The sequence below is a fragment of the Molothrus aeneus genome, chromosome 3, assembly GCF_037042795.1.
Source record: "Molothrus aeneus isolate 106 chromosome 3, BPBGC_Maene_1.0, whole genome shotgun sequence".
NCBI classification, from domain to species: domain Eukaryota; kingdom Metazoa; phylum Chordata; class Aves; order Passeriformes; family Icteridae; genus Molothrus; species Molothrus aeneus.
The window spans coordinates 5,912,550-5,936,526 of record NC_089648.1 but is presented as its reverse complement, the minus strand read 5'-3'; the positions used below and the strand labels follow the sequence as shown (position 1 = coordinate 5,936,526).

Sequence of the window (23,977 nt, the reverse complement as noted above, 5' to 3'; positions counted from 1 at the left end):
AGTCCTCATTTGAATACTTTAAAATTTTCATTACATGAAAAGCTTTCATTACACAGGCCCTAAAAGAACCTAAATTATGATCCTTTTTTGAGTCTATTTTTTCACAAGGATCAATTTCAAACTGGTGGACACCAATATTCATTCCAATCTTCTACTCATTTAAGTTCTTAAATATCCCTAATGTATTTTCAATGCAGCAATGAAACGAATCAAATAAATACGAAGAAGGAAATATGTGACATTATTGTTGCAACTTGAAGTTGGCTTTTTTTGTAAGAGACTCCATATTTCCTGTGTTTTCACCAGAAAACCAGTAACCACTCTTCTCCACAAAGAAGTTAAAAAATGTAATCTTTTAATTTTATGCTAAAATTCTGTGATTCACCTCCATGGAGTAGCTGTCTCATTCCTATCAGTTCACCCAAAACACTGAAGTAACTTCTGCTGCATGAATTACCATAAATCTCATAGCAATTGTTACTCTTTTTACTGTTACCTTACCAATTCTTGCATTTTCTCCTGCACAATACCAACATCACGAGTTCAGCAGGGCCACCAGGATGGTGGCAAGGAAAGGAAAATGTAACATTAACAGAAAGTGCCAGAAAACTGGGTTTGTTCAGCCTTTAGGAAGGCAGCAGAAGGGAAACTCTGCTGGTCCAAACCACCTAACACAAAAATGCCAAGAAGATGAAGCCTGAATTTCCTCAGAACTTGTCCTGGTTTCATCTGGGCTGGAGTTCATTTTACTCCTAGTAGCTGTTACAGTGCTGTGTGTTGTATTTAGGATGAGAACAGTGTTGATAACACATGAGTGTTTGCTTAGTTCCTACCCTAAGTCAAGGACTTTTCGGTGTTCCCCTGCTCTGCCAGTCAGGAGCTGCACAAGAAGCCAGGAGGGAGCTGTGAGACACTGCAAAGGTTGATGTCTCAAGATATTTTAGGGCGCACGTGTGTGGGGCAGGGCAGGTTGGGCCTTGGCCTGGCAGTGCACCCCTAGAGCCAGCATACCAGCCTGACAGAGCTGCCAGTTGTCACACTGGAGAAAATGCCCCACACCCCATCCCTGGAGCCCCTAACCCAGCTCCTGAGGGGCCAAGTGACCAGAAGTCACACCTGGGAGAAGGGCCCAGGAAGGCCAAGAGCTATTTAAGGCCAAAGCACATCTTGACCCTACCTCCTCTTGGAGTTTCTATCAGATGAACATTGGTGGAACCCAGGAGCTGGTAGCTGTATGTGTCCTTCTCTGTATCATTTCTGCCCTTCTCCTTCTTCTAATTCCCTCTTTCTCAGTAACTTAAAATCAAATGGGCTTCGAGTTTGTGAAGTTGAGTGAGCTAAGTCAATGCTTTGAGAAATGTTTTGTGTTGAGTGAATGCTGCTCCTAGCCTTTTGCCAAAGTTCTCTGATTTTCTAAAGCTACCAGTAAAGCTATTTTGTTGTTTAGACCTCTTGAGAAGATCTTGTTGGTGTTTCTCCTGTGTGTCTAAATGAACAACCATGAGCTCTGTTAAAAGCTTCATTGAGAGAGTTTTTTGGGGCCTTGCAGGAGCACAGCTGGAACAGCTGACCTGAATGGGCCAAAGGGATCCTGCTTACTATGGGATGTCATCCTGGGTATAAAAACTGGGGCTGATTCACCCGGAGCCACTGCTTGGGAATGTGCTGGGCATTGCTCAGAGGGTGGTGCATCACTTGTACTTCTTGGGTTTTATTCCCCCCTTCCATTTTCTTATCTCCCTTTTCATTACTACTGTTATTGTTCTTATTTCAATTAATAAACTGTTCTTATCTCAGCCCATGGCTTTTATATTTTTGCCCTCCTCCCCATCCCATGGGGGCAGGGGTGCTGAGTGAACAGCTGTGTAGCACTTAGTGCCAGCCAGGGTTAACCCATGACAGAGGCACAGAGAGGCACTGGGCATGAGCTGCAATATGGGAAGTTCCTATTAGATGCTATTTCTTTATTCCTCCATGAGCATGGTGAAACCCTGGAACAGGGGCCCAAAGAGGCTGTGGGATTCAAAACTTCACTGACAAAAGGCCAGAGCAACCAGATCTATTTCTTTTCTGCCTGGAGCATGAGGTTGTACTAGAGACCTCCAGAGGTCTTCCCTGAGAGCCTAAATTTTCTTCTGGATCTGTGTCACACACTGGGAAAAGCCCAAGTGCTTAGGTCACTTACCATAACATAACTTGTTTGAGCACTTGGCACTGCTGGGGTCTCAATGATATGAACAGCAATGGACATGTAGCTGTACAACTGCTCTCACTGGTATTTGGAAAGCTGCAGTTGTTTCTCAATGCTCTACATTATAGTGTACATTTTACACCCAGACTCTTTATTTGCCTGTCAGTGTCAGGTTTATCAGCTTATCACAGGTTTTGTATTGTGGGGATATTGAATTCACTTCTGTGCAAATATTGTAAAGAAATGGAGGATTCATCAGGACTAGAAAATGAAATGAGAGTTATTTTCATCATCTAACTTTACTTGAAAATGCTGCCTTTAGCTTGGCAGAGCTGGCTCACATAGACTTCTTTCCTCTGCAGTTACCAAGTTTCATCTCTGGCCAGACAAACCAGCCAGACTTCAGGGACTTGTCAACTCAGCTGGACAAAGGAGTTTTGAACATGAAAGAAGACAAATTCTCTGCTGGAAGTAAGGCTTAAATAACTACATTACTCAACAGTAATCAGCTAGGATTTAACCAACTGGATTAAGCTTGCTATTGCTTCTGCAAAAAATCAGTGAACTAATAGGCACAAACCCAAAAGGTTGGTCATTGTCCCCTAATCAATTAAAGGTAAAACTACCTGACCTTGCACAGCATAATTTCCTCTAGTTGTTTCCCTAAACTAAATTATCATTACTTGAAGAAGAGTACTGATAATAGATCCCACACAGGTCAAGACACAATACTACTGGAGCAAAAATTCAACACAATCTCAAAAAAAATGTGGTTTAAATCCTTTTTCAGCCCTGCCATGACCTTCCCCCACCCAATGGCACCATAGCATAAAAATCATGTGTAACAAATGCCAGCTCATTCAAACACTTCCACATGGAAAAATGCAGTGATGGGTAAAGAGTATGAAGTTACAGCAAGTCTGTGAATCTGCCACCCTGTGATGGCCTAAAAGCCTGACAAGGGCAATTTACTCTGCTTTCTAGTCTTTGCAGAGAGCTTGCTTACATCCACCTAGAAAAATATTGTAGAAACATATAAACTGTGTATACAAAAGTAAAAGAAACTGAATCATAGAGCATTAAGGTGCACTAAGGCACCACTTTAACACAAAAAACTCACCTGTAATAAGAACAAAAACCCCTAGGACCAGCAAGTAAGAAAAGCAAGGTTCCTCTTCTTCCATTATTTTGCTAGGAAACTCTTATCTGTCCAACCCCAGCAATAAAGAGGGAACAAGCAGTACAGGATCTGCTGTAACAAATTCAGGTACTCAAAAACTACACTGCCTGTGACCAGGCTGCATCTTGCACAACTACTCAATATGCAGAAGATCTCTGCACTGCAGAATAATATTAATCAGAGTCCTACACAATGGAACTGGTTACACTGAAAAGAAGGCATTTACAACGAAAACAACACACTGAAGAGAGCTTAGCAATATCTGGCAGCCAAGAGAGATCAAAAGCAAATACTCAAGGCCTTGTAACCTCACACCAGGGCAACATTGCCACTGCAGATGAACAGAAAACATTGCTCAGCACAAAAATAATCTGGCCATTTTAAATTACAACCTGCTAGGCTGCTCCGAAGAGAATCTCAGCATAAGGGACTGAATGTTGTGGCCATATTTAGAGAGCCTATGGACCAGAAGATACACAAACTGCACTCCTTGTGACAGATCCTTGTGCAGCACTGTTTTGGTCTCACAGGTCCCCAGGGTGCTCCCAGAGACACCTACCAAGAAGTGGGTAGGGACAGGGAGAATGCCTTTCAATTCAAAGCATCTGCTTCTGAGCCTCACACAGCCCCAGCTGAGCATCTAGAGAGAACACAATTCCTGGTTTGGCTCCTAAGATACTCTCCAAACCTCTCTCTGCAGCAGCCCACTGGATTTAATCAGAGATACTGGTTTACAATTTCTGCAATTAAGGCTTCTGTCAGAAAGGCAGGCTGACAGGGACAGCCCAAGCCAAGCACTTCAAAAGCTATGCCAGAGCTGGTCTCACAGAGATGTGGCATTTTGATTAACCTCAAAGATCTCAGAGACAGGAAACTGAGTCCAGGTAGTACTGATGCTCCTTTGCCACCTGAATATTGCTCCACAGTAAATCCAGCACTGGGAAAAAATCACAGAGAGAGCAGGCAGATCACTGTCCATTTGTATTTCAAAGGGTTAGAAAATCATTGAGGAGATGGAAAAACATCTGCTCATCCAGATGTGATAGTACTCTCCCTTCCACATGTTCAATGATAGGAAACCATCACATTTTTTCTCCTCATGATTCAAAAAAACAGGAGCCTCAGAGTCATGGTTTACAGAAGCAATGAGGTTTTAAAGAAAGCCCCCATACTACCTTAAATCATCCCAACTACCACGTGTCAGTGCTCCCAGAGTGGCTTTGGGTCATGCAAGGTTTTCTCTGAGCAAACAGACCATGAAGTTCTATTTCAGGAGCATACCAAGTAGTCCCAAAATCCTAAATGAGAGGCCAAATCAACAAATGCACCCTCAGACAGGAGGGCAGATTAGAACTAACCCAAAGCAAAATCCCAATAAAGCCATGAAGTTTACAGTGTAAAACCCCCAAGCCATATCTGCTGGAGATGTATGAGCAACTGCTGCTCCCCACTGACCTGCAGGTACTGCACTGCTCACTAATGGAGACATTGCTTCAGAGGCTCAAACACAGAAAACCCAGCCAAAGCTGTTCTTGCTCTCTGGATATTCAAGTTACTCCTTCACTTAGCCACACAGATCTTATTTCCATTTACTTTTTAATGTATATGATCCAAAGGCTTGTCTGCACAGCAAAACACTGGCAGGTCCAACTGCACCAGCAACTTCCCCTGCTGGAGACAATCTGCAGGAAGGGTTTTGTCACTGCAGCTTAGGCTTGGTTTCAAAGTGCTTGACTGCAAAGTAGAAAATCCCATTATGTTAAGATTGTGTGCAAATGGTACAATCACACACACACACCCCTCACTTAAAGCTCGTTTTGCAGTAGAGGTTAAGGGAATGAGGTCTTGGCAAAAAAATAGTATTCTGACAGAGAAGCTGTATTCATGCACAAATTCACTGTGCAGATGTGCCCTAACTGTCCCTGAAACAGTTTCTGAATTTGTTATTGGTAAGATTTTCAACCCTAGTAGTGTAATCCTCTATTAGCTTCTCTAGAAGCAACAAGACAATGTAAGGCAAACACTGCTCCACAAGGATTAAAATAAAAAGCTATCTTGTGGTGCTCTGATTAGAAGTGGTCAGATAGAGTAGCACCAGACAGAATATCCTGAGCCCTGCAAGTCCAGCCTGGACAAGGAAATATTCTACAGCAACTTTGTGGGATCAGGTTTTGATTTTGACTAATAAAGTCTATGGAAGGCAAGAAAAAAACACAAATGCTGCTAAAAACTTCTTGGGTAAAGGTGCAACAACAGGAAACTGAGAGTTTCAGCTTATCATGTGCTGGAACAAGAAACTCCATAAGCTCACTTCTTAATTGTGTTTCATCCAAAGCATAAAAGTGCACCATTGCTGGTGTTTCACAGACCCAAGACAGTGAACAGATTTGGAAGTTTGGTCAGAAGACAACTTATGATCCTTGCAAGTAACAATGCAAGTTAGAAAGAATTTTGCCTTTGGGAAACATATTAATATATCTAAAAGATAAAGAAAACTCTGCATCCTATACATCCACTATACATCCAGAAAATTCAAATCAAGTATGAGCAGAACAAAATGACTCTACAGAGCAGGTTAGAGATACTGACATGGCAGTGATCTCACACAGCCAAGCTCCAGTATCTCAGAGCCTTTTGTGTGGGAAGGGACCTGTTGAGATCATCCAGTCCATGCCCCTGCTCAGAGACAGCTAGAGCAGGTTGTCCGTGGTCACATCCAGCTGGGTTTTCAGTATCTCCAGCCATCTCTCTGGGTAACCTGTTCCAGCACATGACCACCCTCACAGCAGAAAATTACACATGGTGTTTATCTGAAGGTTCAGAGACTCTCTAGAAGAGTTATTCCCTGACTGGCTCCCCAGCTGCTCTGTGTGGATTGCTAGTGCAGGACATTGTGAGGGACCTACCTGGAGCTGTGTTCTCTATGTGGCTATTCCAGAAACTGTCCCAGAAATCCTAACTGTTGGCAACAGCCTGCAGTCCACACCAACCAGGAGCTACTGCACTCAGAGGTCAGGCTGTACCCAAACCAGGTCTGCAGTATGGGCCAATGGCCAACCTTCCCTATCCCAAACTCTGCTGAGCTCTAGTACCTTGTAAGATTCTGATCACAAGTTCTGGAAAGAGCAGCAGCTCATTCATAAGTCCCTTAAGGTTGGTGTGACACCTAAATAGAAAACAATAAAGTTGCACTGTTTAAGAGGGATTGTAATTTTCAATTCTCCCAGAAAAGTACAGAGGAATTTTAGACAATATTGTTCCCTTGCTTTTCTTCTGGATATCCATGAACTGACTGTATCACCTATGATAATACCAAAAACTTACTCTACCCACCAACTGTTGGAAAAAGGCAGTATCTCCCTTCCTGAAATGTTTCTCACCTCTTTGCAACACTCACAGTGAAAACATACACAATACGTGATTCCCCATGCTCTCAACCCAATTTCTTATTTTAACTTTATCATTTATTTCAGTAAAGCATTTGGGGATTAACCTTTAACCAAAAAAAGCTAAATTCCTCACAGAACAGCTTGATTTGTAAAAACATGGCTGAAGTAATGTGTCATTCTTACACAGGATAGCTGATGCACAGCCAATTCTGCTTCTTCTGTCTTTTCTGTCCTTTTCTTGAATATTTACTAACTGCTTTGCCAAGGGGCTTTTCCTAGTTCCATATACCACCACTCCCTCTCCCCAGTTACCAGCATCATTCTGTACACAAATGTGGGTGTTTTTTCAAGCATTTGGTTTTCTCAAAAATCTTCCAGAAATAAACACAAGTATTAGTCAACATCTTCTGATGCTAGTCCTGCTTTAGTGATTTCAGCTCATGCTTTTCAAGCATTCCCTACCCTGGATGCAGCACCTATTGGCAGTGGCCAGCATGACAGCATTGTTTGTGGTACTCTAAAATCCATCATTCCACACAGTCCTGCCCTCACTCAATTCAGAGCAGTTTGAAGTGTACAACCAAACAAAAAAATCTCAATCACAGCCTTACTTGCCCTCATGGGCAGTGTGTCCAGACTTCAGACACCCACTCTGCTCCTCTCTGGGAGCTTGTGTATCCCAGGCCTTTCACAGATCAACAAGACCTCATAATGACCTGGGCTGATTTCTCCTTTACACAGCTCAGCTGCATCTTTTACAATCCAGAGTATTCAAAAGAGGCCTTATCAGTCCTCCTCTTGGGAGAGCTGAAATGTGGAAAACTATTTGACCTTCAAAAATAATTCACTGGCTTTTACCTAGAGGCAATCTGTCACAAACATTGAGTAACTCATTTCACAAGGCCTGCAACAGTCTCACCCTTGAATTCAATTCAATCTCTGGAGATTTTGTACAGAGGCAATGGTACAGACTCATAGGGCCACAACATTATCTCTGAAGCATGAGCCCTGGTGATAAGGACCCTACTCAGTGCTTCAGCAGGTGTTTCCTCAGCCCAAGTGGGAATCCTGCAGAAAGGAACATCCCTAAAAATGTATATTATACTATAACACATAAACTGTACCTGGCAATAGCTGGCTTTGCCTTAAAAAGGAAATCCAAGCACAATGCCCTTCAGCCAACAGCAGTTCTCAGTTCCTCAAAGGCAGATTTAGAAATTCCTTGTTTACATCCCTCCATGGCAATCTTTTTAGTAGAAGCCCCCCTCCTTCAGCCAGGAACAACTGCATGAAGACAGCTCCTTTCCATCCTCACTAAGAACAGGCACATCACTTCACTCTGCCTTCAGGACAGTGAGGTACATGAAAAATTAGTTAATAGTCAGTTTCCCTATACCTCCTGTTGTCCACTTTTTGCATTTCTCTACTAGTCAACCATTTTACTTGGAGACTCTGTCATGCTTTAGTGCTCCATGTCCTCTGGGAGGAAACCTCATTTTTTAGTCAGATGCTGCTCCCTCTATTCCTTATTTTCTAATCAGTATCACTAGATTGCACAGACCAGTGGACGAATAGTTCAGTCTAAATCTCCTCATTGTCCTTATATCCTGGCAGACAAAATAGTCCCTGTTGTTGGATCTCACTTGAGTTGCAGAATGTAACAACTTTCTGAGCTGGATGACTTAACAGGACATCACATATAGATGGAAGCTGAAGAGAAAACTATAAAAACCATTTGCAACTTTGGATTCTAATAGTTAACATGCACTTTTAGTACTTCCAAATGGCTTTTTGCCTTACCTTGCAGCTTTTTCAGGACAGCCACTTCCATCTTGAGAACTTGCTTGGGCTGCTGAGCTGATTCCACCTTCAAGGCCACATTCTCACGGGTCAGCAAATCCATTGCCTCGTAGATCTCCCCAAAGCCACCTCCACCGATCTTCTTCAGCTGCAAAAGTGCAAAGGGGTTTGCTACAATGTGCACAGAGGGATCAGCAAGCTGCCTCTCACAGAGCCAGCTCCTCGACTGTGTAGGGAGAGCAAGCTCAGCTCCCAATCTGTGCTGTGCCTGAATCCCTTCACTGCACAGCTTGGCAAAAGTCCAGCTACCCACTTGACAGTGCTATGTATAAATTCTTTGCTCTAACAACAAAGAACAAGCCTAGCAAGCAATGACAGGTGATACTTTTTTAAAAGCAAATGATAATGCCTATGGCCTCCATGATGTTTTTGCCAAAATTCAAGGAAAGACCCTTCAAGGAGATAGCAGAACCACTGTCATTCCCTCCCAACAAATACATCTCTGTGGTAAAAACAAATCTTTCAAGAAATAAGTTAAATGAAGTTTACATCTCATTCAAAGACTTTAAAAACAGAATAAAACATCCACTGAAATCTTTTACAAGATTCTTTACCTGCTCTGGTAGTGGAGTTACTTCAGTGTCACATTTCAAAGAACTGCTAACAGGATTACCTCAAAACAGTTGGGTACAAGCCACCAGTACAACTCCATTCTTTCTCAGCCTCTTTTTCTCTTTAGTTTGAAAGCCAACCAAATTACGCTTTTTGTGTCTCTGAGCAAAATTAAAGACTGTTCCACAATAGGAATCCATGACTTCAGCTGACATAAACTCAAAGCTAAAGACATCTAAGTTTCAGCATATTTGATATGCACCTTCTAGAGACAGATTGTCTGCCTGTTCTAGAGTAGCCTCCCATTCAGAGAGCAAGTCAGGATCCTCTGCCTTTCCTGGAAGGTGATTCCTTGATCCTCCTTCTGCTGAGACTTGACAGCATATGTGCACATAGTTATATATAATCATGTATAATACAGACTCCTCATGTGCTGCAAGAGTCAATGTCTATGCCAGGAAAATAATTTTATATTTGTTTCTCTTAGATATATTTAAAGCCTACTGTGCTGCCCAGGAGGAAATTCAGGTTTACACTGAGTAACACTTAACACTTAAGAGAGGAAAAGAAGTTTCAGTCAGACAGATAGTCAAACATGGATCTTACACAATGTTTAATCAGGTTTAGATGATATTTCAGTGTCTTCTGTACCACCAAAGGCCTGTCCTGTGCATCTGTCCAGTTTGTTGAACAAAGGGCCCTGCCTACCAAGAGCAGGGTTCTTTCCTCTCAAAGGTGACCAAAATAATTTGCTTTTCTGGCTTCCAGGTCAAGAAGAACACTTCCACTTGAATAAGGAAGTGTTTTCCATATTAACAGCTTGACAGCCAGCCTCATCTCTGAAGCTCTAACTTGATAACCCTTTGAAAGCTGCTGTCCAGAGCAACTTCTTGTCTTTTTTCCTCATGACCTTCCACGGGGCTAAACAGGCACATTTATGCAGTAAACAGCCAATAACTAGGTCACCACAGATTATTCATAAATTATTACAGTGCAGCCCTACTTCCACTTGGAAATTCACACTAAGTGAGCTGGCTATTAAAAATCTTTCTTTCAAAACAGTGCTACATTCAGCATAGCAACAACACGTCAGCTAATACCTCAGGATTCAGGTAGACGAGATCTTCTGTTGTCTGATATATTAATGAGAAAGAGAAAGGGACAGTAGAAGCTACAGAAGGCAAAAAGGTAAACTGGGAACTGGAGGGACAATATTGAGACTGCACACCTGGCAAAACAGCCAAACTGGAGGACACACAAAGGTCTACAGAGAAACAAATGGGAGATCACACAAGATCAAGATCAAAGCTTCTGCTGAATCAGAAAACTGATTTTATACACACATTCCAGCCAATGGAAGGCTGTCAAAGCTGCCTTTGTTTCCTTGCATCCTTGCTCACACTCTTATAGAAATTATGCTCTGGCATACTTTTCCCAGCACACCAGATGGTACCATCCATTCAACATCACCACTAGCACTGCCATACTTCTTGGTTTTTCAGCAACAATGAGGCTGTCAGGAGCCATTTCCTTTGCTTTGGTCCAGAGCAAGCTGATGTAAGTCAAGGTCTTGGCTGAGGTCAGGAGCTTATGTCACATCCATTGCCTCAGTGCCTGGGTGCCCCATGGGAGTTCACTTTCTTAGGTAAACTTGGAATAGCCTTTTGTTGGACACAAAGGAGAGATGGGCACATACCACTCAAAAAAGCCCAAACCAGTAATGAAACTGCAAACACAAAGTCAAGGAAGAGAATGAAGCATCTAACTAGAATTACCTAAGTGGTAATCATGAGTCATCACCCATGTTAAGCCTCACTGCCTTGGGGGTATTCTCTTCTGGTCCTGCCACAGCCCACTTACAGTTCTGACTGGGATACAGGCTGCCAACACCAGCAGGATTCATCCCACCTAATGCACGAGCCCCTGTGTGAGCTGCGTGTCCAGGTGTCTATTCCAGGCTGTGGAATCAAGTGAATAGTTCATCTGATCAAACAGGTAGGTATTTGGACTTGGACACAGACAATCAGGAGTTACACAGCACACAAATGGCTCCCTTTGAAGTCTCCTTTAAATATCCTGAATTATTTTTGATTTATCCTGAAAAAGACTCTTGTAGCACAATCTTCCAAAGCTTACTAAAAAAAAACCCAAAACAACAACAGCAACACACAGCCTTCTCACTAAGCAAAAATCAGTACTTTCAGACACAGTTCAAAAAACCAAGGCAACACACAACTCCAGCCAAAAATAAGCTTGAATACAAATTTCATCTTTTATTCCAGAAGCATATACGACACCACTGCTCTGAACAAAGTCTGCCTTCCAAGGATATCATATAAAGACTAGACCTTCCCAGGGTGACATTCCAGGACCAGGGCAGGAATGGTTTGGTGTCAGAATTGGTGGAAATGTAAAGAAATGTGCACTCTAAATCCAGAGCAAAGGACCAAATGGGAAGTCAGCAACCTTTAGTGAACTCAGCCAGGGTCAAGGCTGTCATCCACAGGCTTCAAAGATTTGACAAGGTCAAACAATGACCACTGTGGCTGTCTCCTAGGAGCACTTGTACAGCCAAGCCTGCAACTCCTGCAGCCCAACTCAATGGGCTACTTGATCCAGAAAAGGCCAATAGGCCTCATCTGACTTAAGAGCTCAGGAAGAGTTAACCCTTGTTCACCAAACTCTCTGGAGTCCACTCCACTTGCTTGAGATGACTGGATCTGATCTCAAAGGAAATGAACTCATGTACAACAGGTATGAACTGAGAAGCCAATCAAGAACTCAGCCTGCCACATTCTAAATCATCTGAAGACCTGTCAAAGCCCACTTAAAGCAATTCAGAGTGAGACCAAAACAGGCCCTAAGTCTGACAAAGAACCTTCCTTGTCCCAGGTTCCCTCTTGGAATAATAAATTGCCTTTCAAAACAAGACAACGTAAAGAATCCACTAAAGTTTTGTGAGGTTTCTGGCAAGGTTTCCAAAATAAACTGGAGAGCTTCAGATCAAGAAGCTCAGAAACCTGAAAGAAAACAAAACATGGATTGCACCTAGGGAAAGAACATACACATGTACAGGAGTCATCACTTGTGTTCAAAGCTCAGTGCAGGAGCTGCCAACTCTGTCTTGCTAATAAGTGTCAGTTGTGAATCCCCAGTAAAAGGCATTTGTGTGAAATAAAGAGATACATCAAAATTCAGCTTTAACATCCATACCTAGTTCAAAGCAAGTACAAGTTACATTTCACTTTGTTCCCTCCCCTGAACAAAACTGTTCACATCATTCAGAGCACACGTGGATCAAGACCCTCTGGGGACTCAGCAAAATGTGGTTCCAGTACTGCCTAAATTTCATCAAAAGTATCTGCAAGTAAAGAATGATGACTATAAAGAATACTTCTAAATCTACAAGTTTTGATAAAAACCATAAGCACACCCTGTCCATGTCTTTTTTCATAAATAAGAACAAAAATGTTACTGCTGTCAGACAGCCAAATTTACTGACTTCAAGTGACAGGAAAATGAACGACCAAGAGGCTAACTTCAGAGAACTAGCATCTTCATTTGTCAAAGTTTGTCAGCCAGCAGAAAGGAGGAAAGAAGGAAAGGAATTCAAGGAATACATTACACCAATCTAAAATTAGAAATCGGCTCAATAATGGAAGTATGCCAGCACTAAGAGCTACAAGGTTCAAGCAGATGCCCAGCCAGAGACAGTCAGAGACACTGGGAGGACAAATTACACAAAAGACCTTCTGGCAGTTGCACCCCAGCATCACATAAATATGCCACACACCTGCTTGAGCAGGATCCATCACCCACAGCAAAGATTGGACCATACAGCTGGCACATTCTGGGCTAGATTCAGGAAGATCTGTGACAAAAGGAAAAAACGCTACTCCTGATACTACAGCTGTATGCTCACTTTAAGGTACCTTTTTCCTTGGTCACTTGATCCTATGCTGTCCATCTCCTTGGGCCACCAGAAGTATTTTCAGAGCTTTTCCAGATTACTCCAAGCCCCCCACAGCTTGTGGTTCTGAATGGTCCCACACCAGCTTAAAGAAAGGGAAAGGCACAGAAGGGCTGCCTAAAAGGAAAGGGTCTGCACTTCACTCTTTTTTTTTTGGGGTGTGGGGAATGACTGTTCAATGAAGGTTCACAATGCACAAGTCAGCTAGCACATGGTCAAATTCCCAGCTCTACTCAGAGCTGGGAAAAAAGGATTTCTCATTGCTATTTACAGCCTTTAGCAAGTCATGTCATTTCTCAGAGCCTTCAAGTGGGGCAATGACCTCACTGCAGTATTTAAGGCTACTGTGAGACATTATAAAACATAAAAGGTTATTCCTCTAATTAGAGGTAGTTGTTGTTGACAATAAAGCTGCACATTTCTATCTTTTCTAAGGCAGAGTTAGTGGGCAGAGCTTCTAGTGGGCCCCAGTCACAGATTCATGCAACAATGAAGCACCAAATCCCACACTTAGTGCCACTACCAACTTAAAAATTGGTTTGAAATGTTCCCTGTAAGCCTCACCGAGCTTATTTTAGACTTTATTTGGAGGTTTTGGTGCTTGTAAGAGTTCTGCTGTTGCCAAGAACGAAGTTACTTTGTTTAGACCTTGTTACAAAAATACTCCCATCATTTACAGAAGTTTTAGCACTGGTCTCTGTGAAGAAGCAACTCCAGGACTGATGAATAGGGAATGGTACAAGCTAAAGTTAGCCAAGGTAAAGGAGAACAGAGAATCCCAGAATCACAAAACTGTTCAGGCTGGAAGAGACCTCTGCAGATCACCCAGCCCAACCCCTCTGCCTCGACAGCGTCACCTGGAGCTGGTGACACAAGAACCCATCCAAGTGGGTTTGGAATGTCTCCAGAGATGGAGACTCCACAGTCTCCCTGGGCAGCCCGTTCCAATCCTCTGCCACCCTCAATGTGAACAAGTTCTTCCTCATGTTAAGGAGGAATCAGTATTAGCAATCATGCACCTGAAGCAAAGAGATCAGGAGAGTGCTGACATTCAGATTGGCAAAGCACAAGCACCAATCTGACCAAATTCAGACTCTGGGGAAATTTCTGTTTGTGCAGGGAGAGACAGCTAAAAGCTGCGATCATTATTTTCTGAGACAGTGGTAAGCACAGGGCATGTTTCAAGTCCCCTATGTCAGTCAACCCATGGATCATCCCTCCAAAACAAGTACAGCTCCAGTCCAGAGCTGCAGGAGCTCAGCAAAGCTTTCCTTCAGCTGTGACAGAAAGCTTTGGGAGGGGCAAAGGGGCTGTCTCCATTTTGGTGTCTAATCACAGAAAAAACTGAGCTTCTCCATCTGCTCTCAAGAAGCCAGGAGAATGAAGAACAGTTTGAATTGCTTAAATATAAATAGGCTGCTCAGCAATTGGCCAGACAGAAAAGTGAAGGCTGAGGAGAATGCTGGAACAAAGTGGAGAGAGGCAATGGGGAGCAACAAGAACAGGGCTGGGTCTGATGAAAGCATAATGTTTGTCTGAAGTGGGCTATTGAAAAATAACCTATCCACAGCCTGGAATTGAAGTGAATTCAGAGTCCCAAGCTTTTTTAGTCCTCTGCTCTCCACACTCCACTGCAAAACTCACAGGGCCACTGTACCACAGCCAGTCAGCATAAAGAACAACTCAGTGCTATCACTGCAAATCACTTGTAGTTCAAACTAGTGAGGCTTCTGCTGGGAGTTTAACAACTTAGAGAGTGCTGGTAATCCCAGTTAAAAATTGAGACAATGCTATACATGGGATTTAAATGTTTTTTCAGCATTTTAAAAGCAAAGCCTGTCCAGCTTGCACAACATGGGAGATGAGAACTAAAACTCTTAACATATGATGGTATAATTTTAAGAAGTATCTCAATAAATTTACACAGAAGTTGAACCAGCTAGTTAGTCATGGACTTTCTGGCTCTTGAAGTAGCTGATGTTCCAACCCAAAACATTTGGTTTTACATCATCTTATTGCAACGCAATTTATTTATAGTCATGTCTGTAGTATTCTTTGCCACAGTAATTTGAAATCTAATTTTCTCCTAGAACACTATTCAGTCTGCTGCAACAGTTCAATCCTACATAAAAATCCTTGGCAGATTTAGCCTTCTGAAAATACCACTCAAAAACCCTTCTCCCTGCAGTATCTTGCTGACATGTCAAACCCTACCACTGACATGTCAAACCCTACCACTCCCTACCAGTGTTGCTTGCCAGAGGCCAGGATTAAGCAGGGAAGTTGCTGTAGCACTGCAGGAGGAGGAGGAGGTTTGTTTGGGCCATTAAAACCAGTGCTACTCACCACTTTCCAGCGATCTTTGACCACGTAGTTGGTCGGGAGAATGTCGACCTGTTCCCCTCCACCACTCATGTTTGGTTCGTCCTTGATGACTGCTGCTAGGCACTGCATTTGCCAGCCAGAGAGTATTTCAGTAACTCCCAGTTTAAATGAGCCATTTATCTGAGGGAACAAAAAGGGGCAGGGGAATGAATGACAAAATTATTACAGGTCGCAGTACAAGTATACATGCTGCATTCTCACAGGTCTTGCTTGTGACTAAATCAGAGCCAGCCTCTCAGGAAAGAAGGCAAACTCACCCTGCAAAGCCCTGAGCTCACTCCATGCATAACCTGACAGACACAACCCTGCTCCAAGTCAGCAGCACAAACTAAAGGCTGACAACCACCAGCTACACCATGCAGGAGTCCTGAGCTCTTGGGCTTGACAATGCAAGGAGAATCCAACACCAAAATGTTGCAAGGGCTCTCATTGTTACCAGGTGAAGAAGTCTTGCTTTAGCAGAGCAGCTGCTACCTCAGCGGCTTTTATGGCTTGCATTGGATGACATCCAAGAAAAATCAGAAAGGTTTGCCAGGTATTGCATTCAATAAGCCTAAAAAGCCTGAATAGGGTGGAAGGACTGTACAGGGCCAGGGTTACAGACACATCACTGTAATGAACAGCCAAGCAGAGCAGATGGGGAACGTTAGAAAAGGCTCCAGCCAGGCACAAGTTAGTCCTCCTCATACCCTACACACAGTGCTAAAGATGATCAAATTAAAATACAGAGAGATAACTTGTGCCTGTGGTGTTCATCTTGCTCCTTTTTCCTGCTTTTATATGGAGCTCCAGATAGCCTATGTTGATATGAATTTTAAGGGGTTTTTGTTATAAATCTTCAGCAAAAATGACTTTTAGAAACACATTAACTCGGCTTTCCTAGAAGAAAATGAATGAAACAGAAGAAATTAATGAAAAATAAAAGATCTTGCTCAGATATTTTACTGGCTTTAGAAGTAGGCTGTATCTTTTACTAAGCATGGATCTTGGCAATTTTATTGTCATTCCCCAAAAATATGAATATCTTCCTTTCTAAAAATAGGTGTTACTGTAGCACTCTGGTTGCAAACTTAGATTAACAACATAAATACCAAATTTTTTAAAAATACTAGAGCTGGTCACTCAACCATCACATTTCTTCAGGTTCAAAAAAAGGCAAAAAAAATTACCACTTAATTATGAGCTCAAGTAGAGAAAATAACTCATTCCCTAGCAATAAAAGGACTGAGAGGGAAGGCTGTGAAGGGGCCAGTATGTAATGTGCACAAGGAAGCAGCAGACAGAAGTATGTCAAAAGTGCAAGACAAAGGATGATCAAATAAAACATGAACAAAAGATCTCAGAGATCTTACAAAAATCTTCACAAAAGAAGATTTCATTCCAGATATAGAAGATAACTACATGAAAAAAAGAGCAGCAGACTAACTCAGCAAGAGGGCTCCTGAGAAATGTTCAATTCAACATCTGCTAAAGGATAATCAAAATAATAGAAGAGAAATAAGAAAAAAAAACTGGGTATTAAAGAGATTCAGAAGAAAGGTGCTGCAAAATGTTCCAAATTCTCGCTGAAAGAGTCCTGCATCTGTATGGGGTAGCTGTGCTTTCAATCATTGGGTACAGAAGTAAGAAACTGGAAAGAAAAAGTACCCGCTGTGTTCGGCAGCACAACATTTGTGCTTCTTCTTCTAATGAGCAAGTGGAATGCCATTCCCAAGTTCCTTTATGCTCACCAGAACACCTGAACCAGCCATCCCTAAGCTACCAGTGAGCACTGAGCACACAACCTCCCTGCACATCAGCTCAGGAGGCACAGCACCCCTGCAAAAATGCCTCTTAATGTTGGCTTTTCTTCTGGTATTTAAAGAAAATTTAGTTCATTATAGACTGCCCCAAACTTTTAACATTACAAACAATAATAAGACACAGAAATAAGTATGCCCTCCCTACTCTTGAAGGTCTCCTCACATCACTTTAGTGATGCATGTGCATAGTAAGATTTCAGTCTGGTGACTGTGGTGGAAAGTCATCCCAAGGAATAATTTTGGAGGAGAGACTGAGCATGGAAGTCCACAAGCACTCAAAGCCAGGCAAGGTACAATCACCTTCCCTGGTGCACTATTCCACTTTCCTTTATCAAAATTTTAATACATGTGTACAAAGATATCATGTCTGTTATTTAAAGGAATCTGGCTTTGAAATAGAATAAAGTTCTCCTGGGCAATGCCATGAATAGCAGCCACTTGGCAATATGGAATTACAGAACTAAGTTTACAGATATGCTCTGGTATCACCAGAGTAATGCAGCCAAAGCAAATGCCAATTTAATTATAGGCTGAAATGAATTCCAAGCTGGTTTAGATCACAGTAGCAGCACAAATCTAAACTTTATTCCTGAGGTAGTACAAATACTGCAGAAACATGCTCAAGCCTATGGGCCAAGCATTACCTACATCCATGGCAAGACATAACACATCAAACTAAAAACCCAGGAGGGTCACAAGGGAAAAAAGAAGCAATGAAGGTACCTTTGTGCAGAAACCACCAGCACAGAAGGGAAGAGGCAAGAGATGGCCAGTGGGAGAGTGGTAAGGCAGTTCCTCTCCTTCCCAGTACACAGCAGAGAGCATCATTTCTGCATGTTAAATGTTACCCAAGCACCACTCTCCTTACCTTTGAAATGTACTGACTACTGAATATAAAGAGACATAATTTAAAGTACAGTGACTGTGAAAACAACAACTTTCAGTTTGTCTTTTCCTGTAGGAAATGGACAAGGTGTCAAGAGATTCTTGTATCCCTGTCCCATGAAGTCATGCAAGGGAGTTGAGCAAGCTTAAGACACTCTAAAACTGCTTTCCTAGAAATAGCAAGTGAAGCACAAAGGAAAGCAGCTGAGAAATAAACAGGGACAACAGTAGGACCAAATTCCATCTCTTGGCCAACCTCAGCATGAAGAAGTGTGAAATCAGCTCTTCCACACTGATATCTCCTTCAGCCAACTACGGAAACTATACAAACATATAAACTTTATAGCTTTTTAAATTTAGTCTTGGCATTTATAATAAAAGAAATGCAAAAAACCCCCTCCAGTATACTGAAAGTGGCAAGAGCAGTCTGAGGAGTCATTTTATATGCCTTCCCAGCTTTTATTCTCTATCCTAGACACCCATTCCTAGCCAACTCAGATCAGGATACTGGCCTAGATGGACCTGTGGTAGGACTCGGTATGGCCTGACTTGTGTTTTGGTGAGGAGTGTATTTTCAGCAGAAGGAATGTATATATAATATATATGTCTTCTCTAGCTCTTCAAGGTGGCCAGAGAACAGAAAATAAAGAATCAATGGGAAGAAATCTCATATACACAGCCCAACCACCTTTACAAGGTTGTCTTCCATACAAGCAAAATTTTAAACAGCTTTATTGGAATAAAAATATTTCCTAATTTTACAGGATTATAGCATTCTTAAAATTAAACATATAAATACCAAGCACACCCTGTAGGAATTCCTAATGAATATATGAGATCTTTGCTATGTTGGCTTGCTTCACTCCCAGTATATCACAGTTGGAGAGCTCAAAATACAACCCACTCACATCAAGCTCAAAACTCATCAGACATGAGGTGGTTATTAAAGAGCAGAACAAAGCTATGGAATTCTGTCTCTCACCACCTTACTAAAGGTCTTAATCTCACTGTGGAGGAATTGCAATATCCCACTTCAGGACACATCCTTACCTCTGGAAGTCTACAAATTAGAACAATTTAGACTGCTGTAACCCATGACCCTCTTTACTTGATCAAATTCCCCATCATGAAGCAGCTCAAGAGCATGATCCACCCAAAGAGTGGATCCCAGAGGTGTTATGGAATGTTGATGTAAACTACAGCTTTTTTTGTGTGAGACAAAGTTGGATAACTGCAAAACCAAAAGAAGTAGCCCAATAAACTGCAGTCTAGAAATCAGGTCAATCTCCCTGTCCAATACTTGCATGAGAGGAACAACCAAAAAACAGTTGTAAGTAGAATTTAAACATAATTTATCTGTTCCCAATATGAACATGAAAGAAACAGATGGGCTGGGGAATAAGATGAGAATATAACAAGTAGGACTGAAGCCAGTGGAGTTTCCAAGTGCCACTTCTCAGCAGCACTAGGGCTCAGTTAATGGCAGCAGTAGCTGCATGAGCTCAGTGTCCCTCACTGTTTTCCAACATCATCTCCTTCCAACACACAATACCAACCATAAAAATGAAATCACTCACATTGAAACAAACAAAAAACCCTTCCATCTTTGTACCATGCACTAGCATTCCGTTATGAAGATAGGAATGTGTGTAACAGTACAGGAAAATAAGTTGATTTAAAAAAAATACAGTGCACTGGACTAACAGCCCCTCAGCCCTGGAATACACCATACTCCCTGCTGAACTTGAAACAGCAATGAAAAACAAGCCATACACTGTTAGAGTAGGTCTGACAGCAGGAGCTCATGAGGTTCTGAATTATTCCTTGAAGACATCTCCCTTCACTGCCTGCCCCTGCTGCAGCAAACCCTGCTTAGAGAGCAGGCTCAACTCCTACCAGCTGCAGCCCAAAGCCTCCTCTGGGTCATATTCTTCTCATAGGCAGGGAATGGCACTAACCTGAGAAATTCTGGACTTGCTGTTCAAAGCATTTCACTTCTGTAACCATCAAAACATCTAAAGGTGAGGTTGCAAGATGCTGGGACTATTTTTCATCTTTGAATGGTTTATGGCCATTAAGGAGTAACTGGGAAAAACAAACAAACAAAAAAAAAAGCTGCAATCAAGACAGACTGCAATCAATCAAGGTCCAGATTCTCTGCTAACACGAGGCTGCACTGAGCAGAACATACATATTAAACACAGTAACAGATGCACCTTGACAGCATTATTATGGCTACCCAGTTGCACAGCCAACTGAATTATCACTGCCTGCACAGTGAAAGTAACAGCACAGGACCAGAGGAAATCAAACAAAACCCCCAAACAAACACCACCACACTGCCAGAGACTGCATTCACACACATTACAGAGCAGTCAGACACACCAGTAATTTCTGTGCCAAACCCACCTATCTGCAGGGAGAATCAGCACAGGTAATTATGACAACAGATCATTAGGAACATACAGCAGATAAGCACACCTACACTGCCAGGGGTTTATGTGATCCTAATCCTCCCCAAATACATCTCAGCAGTAAAAGCAAAACAATGGGGAGCAGGACAATTTGAAAGGAAAGTCTGTTATTATCTTCCACCAATCTCCTTGATAGAGTTTCTCCAAATTTGAAACAAGCAAAATATTAAATCCAACTCCAGGAAATCCCTCTGATATCATAACCAGCTCAACCTCCACTAATTTAACAGGCAAGCATTATGGTTTGCTTACAATGAACATTTAACTGCAGCTTAAGTATCTGTACCTGCAAAATCAATATAAATCACTACTGAAAAGCTTGAGTAGTCTGCTGGCAGCCAAAACAAATATATCTGAATAAAAGCAAGAACTAAACAGAGGTTGTACTTCTGATATGACACTCAACCTACGCCTGACACACAAGGGCATGGTGTCATCACCTGATCCTGGACCAGAGTGTGACCAGACCCTCAGATAATGCAGGATGTCCCATCAGGCATGTCCTGTCCCTTCTCTGCTTTTGTGCAGAGCCTGTTATTCATCTTCCATCAAATGTGGCCATTCCAAGTCAGTTTTCAGAGTGGCCAATAGGACCTCCCTTGAGTCTTTATTCTTGAAGAACAGGATTTTATCTTGAAATAACCACTCAGGCACACAGCAAACTGATAACATCTGTTGCTCAATAGTCTTATTATAACCTATTATATCAGGTTATTAAAGGGCCCATAGCCTAAGATCAAACATTTTAAATCTCCATTCCAGAAAAAGCTGTGTTCATCTTACCCATTCAAAAATTTTTATGATAGATGCAGTCACCATAACCATCAATTATTAAATAAACTTGCCAAAAAGTTCTTTAGAGGTTAGGAACATAACAGTGAATTCCTGATGAGAGATGCCATCATTTGATTCAAATTCTGGGAGACAGGGTATTTTCCTAAGAAAATTCATGTATTTATAGATTTGCCATGTAGACTTCATATTACCAAGCACTTTCATAATAAAAATTAGCATAAGTGGGGCAACTGCCACTTGCTGCACTGATGTCACATCAGACTAAATGACACTAAATGGAACAAATTTTTTTTTAGTCTTCAAGCCCAATGCTGATCACAACAGATATTCTATTTGTTATTACACAGAAGAGGTTTCCTGGGACTGACAAAACCATGACAAATCATGCCAACTGTTAGTCCCTTAATTCATCCTTCTACAGCCCATTTTCCCATTTTTGTAAGGAACTCTTCCCCCTAGTTGGAGCATGCTCAGGGAAACAGGTACATCCCCCCTCTGCTGCCTGCAAATCTACAGTTTCATTCTCTGATCTTCTGTCTCATCCCTTTTTGGTTTGCAGACAGCTGGCTAAGGAAATTTTCCTGTCTCAGCATTCAGGAACCACTCTGGGAGTCACACTGGCACCACTGGACTTTTGTGCCCTTACAGGCTGTGTTCCTCTCGTGCTCTTGGTGCCCCTTGCACATGCTGCTTGGTAAATGGGGATATTTGGTCTGGGGTCTTCTCCTGTTTTATTTGGGCTCCACAGTCTCTGCATGAACCAGCCAGCCAGCTCTACATGTCCCCATGCCCTTTCTTTGGCAAAGGGGTGGCACCATGGCTCCTTGCCTGGGCCTCCAGACATTTCCTGCCACCCAGGGCACAACCTGCAGCTCCCACTGCAGCTGCACACCCAGCTACCTGCACCAGGTGTGTTCCTCAACAGTTCTTCCTTTATCTCGATTAATCTCACCTGCTAACGCAATAAAAGGAAAAAGACAATTTTGAAAACAATTCTGAGGTGTTGAATAAGTGTCCTTATTTGTAGTAATGTCCTACAACATTACTAAAAATAACAAACTTAACAGAATTGAAACTAACAAGATTACCACAGGGAGAGTCCAAGGTTATAGATTCCTGTGCACAAATACTTAAGTGATTCCCAATTCAAAATCATGAGGGATTCTCAGAAGCCAGTCATTTATCAACTGGCTGATCATCACTACTTGTTTGATGTGAGAATGGCATATTCAATTTTCCTTACCTAAATCTTTAAAAGCAAACTAGAAACACAATAAAACATGGACCTTCCTGCACAGGTTCTAGTTTGGATTTCCTAAAGAATGCCTTAATTAATACTTCACTTCCAGGCTGTATATGATGCACCAGCATTTCAGGGAGTGATGGATATTACTGAGCACACTTTGCTCTTTGAACTCTGTGCATATAGCAAACACACTGGATCAAGTGTTCACATGCATCCAGGAAGCTGGATTCACTGGGATTTAAGTTCCTGTTAGCTAAAAACCTTCCAAAGAGAGTTTGTGATTCTCTGGAGCCATCCATGCCTTTTGTACGTTGTTAGCTATTGCCTCTGTTCCCCCTGGGGCTTTTTCATGCAACCATCCAGCCAGAGTGATTAAATATTTCTTTGGCAGAATCAGTTTTACCTCAATTGTCCCTACTCCATCACCATTTTGGGTTGCTTCCCACTTTTCCCACTGTCTCTCTTCTTCTGTTAAGCAGTCTTTCTTATACATAGTCCTGGAGTCTATCAGATTTGGCCTTTGCCTCTGGTCACTGCCACAACAGCACCTTGTCCCAGAGGCACCCTGGCCACAGCCTTTACAGCTGCCCTGGACTGGGTAATTCCTACAGAATTCCCACAGTGCCTCTTCTGTGGGGTGGGAATGCATCACAGCAATTTCTGCAGGTAACTGTACTGATTCTAGCAAATTGCATATTTCCCCTCCACTCCACACCTTTCCTTGCTGACATGGAAACCTCCACTCTTTCCATGAGATTCTTGCTGCATGACCCAACCCAAAAGCACACCGAGACTCCACACAGATGTCATTTTCCTTTGGAAAGAGTTGGTGCAGTTTTGGGTTTTTGTGGTTGAGATGACCCCTGAGGTATTAGAAAGTCTTGTTTTTCCCAGCCCCACGACCGAAGAAGAAGTCGAGATTTGTCAGTTCTGCTTTTTAAGGTTGTTTATTTTTTCTTATTTATTATATTCTTTTTCTGACTTGCTGAGATTTGTCTGACAGGTCCAGTTGTGGCACAGCGTTTGCCTTTGGGGTGGTGTTAATTTTTTATATTACAAATTATGTCTATTTTATTTACAATAATTTTCTAATACCTATCACCTATGTTAGACAGTCTGTCTCTACTCTAAACCAATCAAAAAGTGTAACTATCTGAGCAGAAGATGGAGGATAAGAAGAAGGACAGGACACACCTAGAGTATTCTATTTGGTTTCTTGAACCCCCATTCTAAAACCCTAAAATTCTA

General features: G+C 42.1%; 1 protein-coding gene across 2 annotated transcripts in view; it reads right to left on the bottom strand.

Annotated features, from left to right (window-relative positions):
- Window positions 1–23,977, bottom strand: part of TTBK1 (tau tubulin kinase 1) — a 105,306-nt gene that overhangs the window by 73,365 nt on the left and 7,964 nt on the right. The window contains exons 2-3 of one of the 2 annotated variants that reach the window (XM_066546135.1): window positions 15,489–15,647; window positions 8,561–8,708 (exon numbers count right to left, since the gene is read on the bottom strand). In XM_066546135.1, coding sequence (XP_066402232.1) covers window positions 8,561–8,708; window positions 15,489–15,596 — 256 coding nt within the window. In that variant the 5' untranslated portion in view covers window positions 15,597–15,647. Of the gene's footprint in view, window positions 1–8,560; window positions 8,709–15,488; window positions 15,648–23,977 lie in introns of those variants that run through there. The other variant, XM_066546136.1, reaches the window with a different exon arrangement.